This window comes from Calidris pugnax, unplaced genomic scaffold (genome assembly GCF_001431845.1).
Source record: "Calidris pugnax isolate Ruff unplaced genomic scaffold, ASM143184v1 scaffold174, whole genome shotgun sequence".
Classification (NCBI taxonomy): Eukaryota; Metazoa; Chordata; class Aves; order Charadriiformes; family Scolopacidae; genus Calidris; species Calidris pugnax.
In genome coordinates, this window is record NW_015090907.1 from 1,145,011 (window position 1) to 1,153,287 (window position 8,277).

Consider the following 8,277-nt stretch of genomic DNA (forward strand, 5'->3'; position numbering starts at 1 on the left):
CACTCTCTGATCAGGAGTCCCTCCCCATGTCTCCTGTAGCTCCTTCAGGTACTGGAAGGTCTCCCCGGAGCCTTCTCTTCTCCAGGCTGAACAACCCCAGCTCTCTCAGCCTGTCCTCACAGCAGAGGTGCTCCAGCCCTCTGAGCCTTTTTGTGGCCCTCCACTGGACCCGTTCCAACAGGTCCATGTCCTTCCTGTGCTGAGGAATCCAGAGCTGGACACAGTGCTCCAGGTTTCCGGCCACAGCCGCTTATGGCATTTGATCACCTGTAGAAATGTCACAGCAGCCTTAGAATGGCCATGAGGTACCCATAAGGTGCCCTGTTTTTCAGGCATCCAGCCTTTCTGAGGTTCCTCTCCTTTGGCTTCCATGAGAGGTTGCCCCGTTTGATGGGGCGCAACCTCTGCAACACTCAGGTACTGCTTCAGGCTCTGGCATGCAGCATCTCCCTTCCCTGGAGCATGGCAGCATCCACTTAGCTGGGAAGTTTGGGAAGATCTCAACAGCTTTCGGGTCTCCTGGGCTGCAGTCTCGACTCCCCGCTCTCCCCCCACCATCCCTCGCTGTGCTGGCTCCTCACCTACGGCTCTGGTGGCCCAGGAAGGCCCAGGGAAGAAGCCCAGGGCCTGGCTGGGGCAGTCATTCAGACTTCTTCATTCTTGTCACCTACCATCGCATTTGAGTGGCAGCAGCTCAGGATTATGAGCTGATCTCAGGGTCTCTGTGGCCGGCAGAGGATCTCCAGCCCCAGCCAGGTGTGGTGGCCCAGCCTGGAGTACAAGGGCAATTCTTCTCCCTTGTAGGAGCTGCTTCCTGCTGTGGCCATAGGAACTTATCAGGTATTTCATGACAAAGAACACAGGTTTTTGAGGATAACTCAGGAGGCATCAGGTCCACCTGGGCTGAGACACAGTAAAATCTACGAAGACGTGGCCCAGGGTGAAGCTCAGTAACAGCCAAGGGAGATCTGCTGGCTCAGGCAGTGCAATGCATCACCCCAGGTAGTGTCCTCAGCCCCTCCATCCCAGTGCTGCCATCACAGCTGAACAGTGAATGTTTCAGGAAGAGAAGGTGAGGAGACCAGCCTGTGGGGAGCCCTGTTTGTCCCACGGATGCCCCAGCAGAGGGTCACCAGCTGGCTCAGGCAGCGGCACAGGGCCCCGTGGGAGGGCAGGAGGGGTGAGTGGCTGGTCCCCAGCACCCTGATTTGGGGTTGGGGGGCTCAGCACGGGGTGAGAGCATTGTTGGGCCATGACCGTGTGGCTGAGCTGCTCAGGAGAGCCTCCTGCTCCTCCTGCCCTGCCTGGGGGCTGCTGTGGGGCCACAGCAGGAGCCCCACTGAATATCCCCCCAGTCCCAACCCCCTGCTCCACACCGGGCACGCTAATGCTGGTAACATACGGCGACTCTCAGGGAGCCTTCTCTCCCGGCTCAGGGCTGGTGTGTGTCCCGTGTCCTTTGGCACCCAGGACAGGCACCCCCCTCCACTGCCACCACCGCGGTGTCCCACTGCCACTGACGGGCCTCTGGAGGCCGTGAGGACCCGGGACCAAAGCTGGTGGTGGCATTAACAGGGCAGGTGTTGCTCCAGTCCAGGTGCAACCCCTGTCAGTGCTGACTGGTTGGACTGGGCGGGCAGGCCCCTGGCTGCAGCGTGTCTGCAGCACCTGGGTTCAGGTCTGTGCTTTTCAGGAGGCCACTGTTATGGTGGCTCCATCCTGCTCCGGCGCTGCCCTCCTGCCTCGGGGCTGTGCGGGGTGCGGGTGCACTGACTGCAGCTTGGTGCGTTCCAGGTGAAACCTTTGTCCTGGGAGATGGGCTCCCAGGGCCCCTGGAGCCTCGCCTGGACCCCATGGACTCTGCCTTGAACTCTGTCAATTCATCCAGCCACGGCAGGAGCTCCAGAGACTGTCGCCTGCCGGGATACAGGCACCTGCACCAGCCCTCGAGCCTCAGCCCGGGCAGCACCTCTGCCCTGCGCAGGCTCGGCTCCGGGGGTAAGAGAGCGAGGAGCCGCCCCCCGGCCGTGCCTCGGGCAGCCAAGGGCCTTTCTGACCCCGGTCACACCTTTCCAGTTCCAGCAGGTCCCCAGAGCCTGGCTCCCGCCCCGGGAGTGCGTTCGGGTTCACGGCGGCGCTGGGGAGGGGGCGGGGGGGAGTGGGGAGAGGTGACACTCGCAGGGACACTCGTGCGGCGTGTGACGAGGGGAGACCCGGAGGTCGGTGGGTGGAAAGGAAGGAAGGAGGAGGCAGGACCTGAATTTGCGAGCGTGGGGCTGTCAGAGCGATAAACGGGCGCGTGGGGCAGGTCGGGAACGGCCGGGGGGTGGGGAACAGCCCCCAGCGTCCGGGGGGGACCCGCAAACGGGGGGACACGCGAGTGGCTCCGGTCTGTGTGGAGGAACAGGAGCAGGAGAGCTGCTCACCCCGGTCAATCAGCACATCTCACATCCAGATGGTCACAAAGCAAGTTGTAATTCTGGGTGCACGACATCGATAAAAGCCTCTAAAAAGCTCAGGCTGCCAATGCCTTGGTCCGTCTGTCCCCGTCCCCCCCGTCCCTGTGTGTGGGCAGAGCTGGCACAGGGGCTGTGGCGATGCTGCGCGCTGGGAGCAGGACTTGTGTTGGCTCGGGAGGAGGGTCAGGGCGACACAACGTCGTGTACGGGCTCAGTCTGTCAGAAAACACAGCTAAAGGTGGGGTCCAGAGTGGGGGGAGTGAGGGGAGAAATGGGGCGTGGGGAGGAGAGGTGGGGACAGAGGACTGTTTTCTGCAAAGGTGGGCAGGGACCAGCAGGAATGGGGGCACCAGGCTCAGCCAAAGGGGAGATGGGGGTTTGGTCTGAGGGAAAGGGCTCGGTCTAGATGTCTGCCCCAAAACGTGAGGCCTGAGGAAAGAGAATGAGGCTTTGGTGCTAGAGCTGAGCCGTGGGAATCTCGGGCACAACTGGGATGTGCCCTTGGTGTTGTCTCTTCCATTGTTTTGGGAGAGGAGACGGAGCGGTGGCCTGAGAGGGAATGGGAGCTGGAGCGATGCTGTGGGGACACGAGGGGTAACGGCTGCTCTCTCGCCATGTCCCCAGGCTCAGACAGATACCTTGGATCTCGAGACAGCTCTCGGCTCAGCAGCCGTGACCCCTCGTCCTGGACGGTGGAGGAGGTGATGCAGTTCATACGAGAAGCAGACCCACAGCTGGGATCCCACGCTGACCTCTTTCGAAAACATGTAAGTGTGTCTGTGTCACAGAGTCACAGAACTGGAGGGAGTGGGAGGGACCCCTGGAGACCACCCAGTCCAACCCCCTGCCAGAGCAGGGTCACCCAGAGCAGGTCCCACAGGATCGTGTCCAGATGGGGTTTGAATGTCTCCAGAGAAGGAGACTCCACCACCTTCCTGGGCAGCCTCTTCCAGGGCTCTGCCACCCTCACAGGAAAGAAGTTTTTCCTCACGTTCAGATGGAATTTCCCATGTTCCAGTTTGTGCCCATTGCCCCTTGTCCTGTCCCCGGGCACCACTGAGAACAGTCTGGCCCCATCCTCTTCCCACCCACCCTTTAGCTATTGCTCAGCATCAATGAGATCCCCTCTCAGTCTGCTCTTCTCCAGCTGAACAGCCCCCGGTCCCTCAGCCTTTCTTCAGCAGAGAGATGCTCCAGCCCCTCATCATCTTCGTAGCCTCCCCTGTACCCTCTCCAGCAGTTCCCTGTCCTTCTTGAACTGGGAAGAACTGGTCCCAGTGCTCTGGATGTGGCCTTCCCAGGGCAGAGCAGAGGGGGAGGATGACCTCCCTCCACCTGCTGGCCATGCTCTTCTTAATGCCCCCCAGGAGACCGTTGGCCTTGGCAGGAAGACCACATTGCTGGTTCATGGATGTGTGTGTATGGCTGTATATGTATGTATTTTATATGGGAGGGGGCACATCATCACACAAGGAGAACGCAGGAGAGCCAGAAGACAGGCAGCACTTCGTACCAGCGGGAGTTTTGTGCTGACACACATCCCCATAAATCCTGTCTCTGCTGGGTTCCAGCCTGGGACCTTCTTAGAAACTGTCACGGGGAAGACATCGCAGCCCAGCTGAAGCTGAGGCAGATGTAGAACTCAGGTCTGTGCTGGGTTTGAACACCAGTGCTGAAAACACAAAACCTTGTTCATCCTGGAGTCTTAATATTCACCTTGTATCAAATTTCTCCTGGCAAGAGACGTGTTCCAAGTGGGATTCACCAAGTTCACTGCTGCTCAGCTCCCATTTCCTACAGAAAGGGGTCTCCCAAGGCTCTGCTGCTCACGCTTGTCTTTTAAGTGTAAAACAGCTGCAGATGTGCCACTTCATGGAGTTTGTGCAATTAAAGCTACACAAATTTGGCAGTTCCATGTCCCAATTCCTGCCAGAGTTCATCATCCCTCTGTCTTCTGACCAAGTCCCCGTTACACCTGGGGTTGCTTCTGGGGTCAGGAGAGCAGAGGAGAAAACACCCATCTTCCCCAGGCAGGAGAGTGGATGGGATTCATCTTGCTCTGTGCTGGGCTGAGACAATACTCTTTTTTTTTTAATTAGTTCTATTTTAGAACCACCAGTAATTGAAAAATGTTCTGTTTTAATACGCAAGAGCATGCTCAGCTCCACTAAGGGCTGGAAGTCCCCTGTATGGACAATCCCAAGGAAGTTCTGGAGATTGACTGAGTGAGACCTCCCTGCAGTCAGGGCAATCCCAGGCACATCTTGGACAGGATTTTCTGTTGTTAGAGGTTGTGATTTTTATTGTTCATTTATAAGTCTATTAACTTTTTCTTCATGAAGACCCATCCACTGCAAAGCACTGGGCCAGCCAGGACCAGGTCGGGGAAGGAGCGCAAAGGGGCTGGAAAACTTCCACACACAGATGCCAAGGGCAGAGCTCTTCTCTGGTTATTTCGAGCTTCATGCTCCCTCCCCTCCTGAGCCGCAGCGGGGTCACGTCTGGCTCAGCTGGGAGGCACCCAATACTTCTGAAAGCTGGGGTGCTGAAACCTCCCTGCTGGAGATGAGCTGCTCCACTGGCACTGGGAGCTGCTGGGACTTCACTTAGAAACTCCAGAAATTTGCTTTGCCTGCAGTGACAGGCTCTTTGGGTTTACAGGGTTTGGTCCCTTCCCTCCTTCCACAGCCTTGACTCGGGGCTCGTGCTGCAGCTGCTCTGGGGTCAGTGCATCCTCTCCCGGGGCCTTTCCCCTGCAGGGGGGTGACAGTGCCAGCAGAGAGGGACTTCTCCCTGCACCACCACTGCCTCAGTCCTTATTCTGACTCCACTCTTCTTTCCTCCCTGCCTCCCCTTGGGATTTACTGACCAGCTGGACATGGCTCCTCGGTGTTAATCACTCAGCAGATTTCCCACCACCACATGGGGGCCCAGGGCTGACCCCCCCTGCTCCAGGCAGGGCGGGATGCAGGGATACCTGCACTGGGACGCAGCAGTTACCATGGAATCACTGAATGGTTTGGGCTGGAAGGGACCTTAAAGCCCATTCAGTTCCCACCCCCTGCCCTGGGCAGGGACACCTCCCACCACACCAGGTTGCTCCAAGCCCCTCCAACCTGCCCTTGAACCCCTCCAGGGATGGGGCAGCCACAGCTTCTCGGGGCAACCTGGGCCAGGCTCTCACCACCCTCACAGCAAAGAAGTTCTTCTTGAGTTCTCACCTAAATCTCCCCTCTTCCAGTTTAAAACGTTTTCCCCTCCTCCTCCTATTGCTCCCCTCCCTGATCCAGAGTCCCTCCCCAGCTTTCCTGGAGCCCCTTGAGGGACTGGAAGGGGCTCCAAGGTCTCCCCAGAGCCTTCTCTTCTCCAGGCTGAACCCCCCCAACTCTCTCAGCCTGTCCCCACAGACAGGGGCTCCAGCCCTCCCAGCATCAACTTGGCCTCCTCTGGCCCTGCTCCCACAGGGAGCTTCTGCTGTTGGTGGCCCCAGAGCTGGAGGCAGCACTGGGGGGTGTCTCCCCAGAGCGGAGCAGAGGGGCAGCTTCCCCCTCGTCCTGCTGGCCATGGGGCTGGGGATGCAGCCTGGGCTGTGGGTGGTTTCTGGGCTCCAGCGCACGTTGCCTGCGGTGTGTGGAGCTTCTCACCCCCCAACACCCCCAAGTCCTTCTCAGGGCTGCTCTCCAGCCATTCCTTGCCCAGGCTGGATTTGTGCTTGGGATTGCCCTGACCCAGGTGCAGGACCCTGCACCTAAGGACCTCACATCCTACCCAGCTCCGCTGTTGAGGGACGCTCTCACACCCGGCTGTGCTGCTTCAGCCGCTGTGGCTTTGGGCAGGGCCAGGCTCTGGGGGCAGAGCTGGGGTTACAGGTGCAGTCACAGGTGCTGGTGTTTCCCCTCCCTGCAGGAGATCGACGGGAAAGCCCTGCTTTTGCTGCGGAGTGACATGATGATGAAGTACATGGGGCTGAAGCTGGGGCCGGCCCTGAAGCTCACTTACCACATTGACAAGCTAAAGCAAGGCAAGTTCTGAGAGGACGCTCCGCTCCTGGCCACCCGAACCCGCGCTCGCCTGCCGACAGGTACGCATGCACACCCCACCTACGCCGCAGACGGACACCTCGCCAACACCCCGGCCCCAACGCAGGGCTCTGACCCCTGCGCCCACGGACAGACCCCGGCCAGCGCTTGGGAGGAGGCTGCGCGCGCTTGGCCCCGGGGCTTCGCAGCGACCTCGAGTAGCGGGCGTCCTGCTGGAAGCGGAGGTTCTCTCCCCGCTGCCCGGCCCGCGCTGCTCCGCAGGCTCCCGGTCCTGCTTCCCCAGGATGACACAGGTCTCTGGGCGCTTCCGCGGCTCCTCTCCCTTGGCTCAGCGCTGGGGCAGCGCTCGACTCCCGTCCCCTCGCAGGGGGGTTGTTGACTGGAGGGGACTGGATGCTTTGCGCTTCACCAGCGCCCGTCTGCGAGGGGGACGGTGCCCCCGGCCCGCGCTCGGCCCCCGTAGCACCGCTCCGAGCTCAGCACCGCGCCTGCCCTGTCCCTGTCTTCCACACCGGGGGGGCCCGTCCCAGGGCCACTCACCTCCAGGCTCTGCCGGCCCTTAGGCTCCCGGCCGCCCTCCGCCTGGGGATGCCAGAGCCCTCCCTATTTATTTCTGGCCGGGGAGGCTGCGTGGTGGCACGAGGCGCTGCCCAGGAGCGTGGGTCGAGCTGCCGGGGAGCCGAGGAGCGTTCCCGTGGCGGGACAGGCCTGGGTGGGCACCGGAGGCTGCTGGATGCTGCAGGACTCGACTGATCCTTTTTTTTTTTTGGATTTTTTTTTTTTTATTTTTTTTTTATAAGGAGTTGTCTGTTGAAAATGATGAAATGATTTTTCTACCTGTTGTTGAACTCGCAACTCTTGGAGATTTTTAGCCAGAGGTGCAAAGGTTCGTCTTCCCGGGGGCCCTCCCGTCCCACCGGGGGTCGGTCGGTCCCGGCGCCGCGTCTGCGGGAGGGCGGCGGGTCCGGGAGCCAGAGGATCCCGCTGCGGTGACCTGTCCCTGCACCGCTCTTCCTGCCAGGGCCCTGCCCTGCCCAGGGGGCACCTGTTTGTTTCAGACAGTCTAATGTATTTATTTGTGATGGCACTTGAGCGGTAACCCCCTGTCCCAGACACGTTACTGCAGCTGCAAGAGGAGCGGAGCCCGCCCGGCTGCGTCCCCTGGGCAGGGGCTGTGGGGACAGGGGCTGCCCGTCCCCTGGGGCATCGCCTGCCCCAGGGAGGGGGTGACGTGGGGCGGCGGAGGCGAGGGCTGCCCCACACACGCACCCACAGCTCCCGCTCCCTCTCTGCAATGACCAAAGGGGCTGGGACGGGGGTCTCCGCTGCAAGCACTTCCCCCTCCCCTCACCCTCTGCGCATCCGGAGCAGCGTCCCCGTGTCCCCGCGTCCCCGCCGGCGGCAGGAAGGGCCCCCCCCCCGGGGAAGGACCCTCCAGTCTCTTGCACTGGGTCAGGCTTACCCCTAAGGGGAAAAGTTGCAAAAAAAAAAAGAAATACCCCAAACCCCAAAGTAATAAAACGGCTTTTTGTCAGTGCTGCAGCCCCTGCTGCAGCCTGTGCTCAGGGGGAGGGGGGCTCCAGCCCCTCGCAGAGCCCCGTCACCCGCAGCATCGGCCCCGGGACCCCTCCGTTCTCACCCGACGCTGATCCCGCTGCAGACAGGTCCCCGTGCGGGGTCAGCCAGTGCTTTCCTCTGCACTTATTTTACATTGATTTGTTTATAAATAAAAGGATAACTGAGTTCCTCCCCGCCGGCTGTGTGCGCGCTGATGGGAG

At 60.4% G+C, this 8,277-nt stretch overlaps 1 protein-coding gene across 5 annotated transcripts in view; it reads left to right on the forward strand.

Moving 5' to 3' along the window:
* The window catches only part of SCMH1 (sex comb on midleg homolog 1 (Drosophila)), an 81,061-nt gene extending 73,050 nt beyond the window's left edge, over nucleotides 1-8,011 (forward strand). For 4 of the 5 annotated variants that reach the window (XM_014949188.1, XM_014949190.1, XM_014949192.1 and 1 more), the window contains 3 exons: nucleotides 1,795-1,998; nucleotides 3,084-3,226; nucleotides 6,366-8,011. In XM_014949188.1, the coding sequence (XP_014804674.1) occupies nucleotides 1,795-1,998; nucleotides 3,084-3,226; nucleotides 6,366-6,491 (473 nt within the window). In that variant the 3' untranslated portion in view covers nucleotides 6,492-8,011. The remainder of the gene's footprint in view (nucleotides 1-1,794; nucleotides 1,999-3,083; nucleotides 3,227-6,365) is intronic. The other variant, XM_014949191.1, reaches the window with a different exon arrangement.
* The last annotated feature ends 266 nt before the right edge of the window (nucleotides 8,012-8,277 follow it).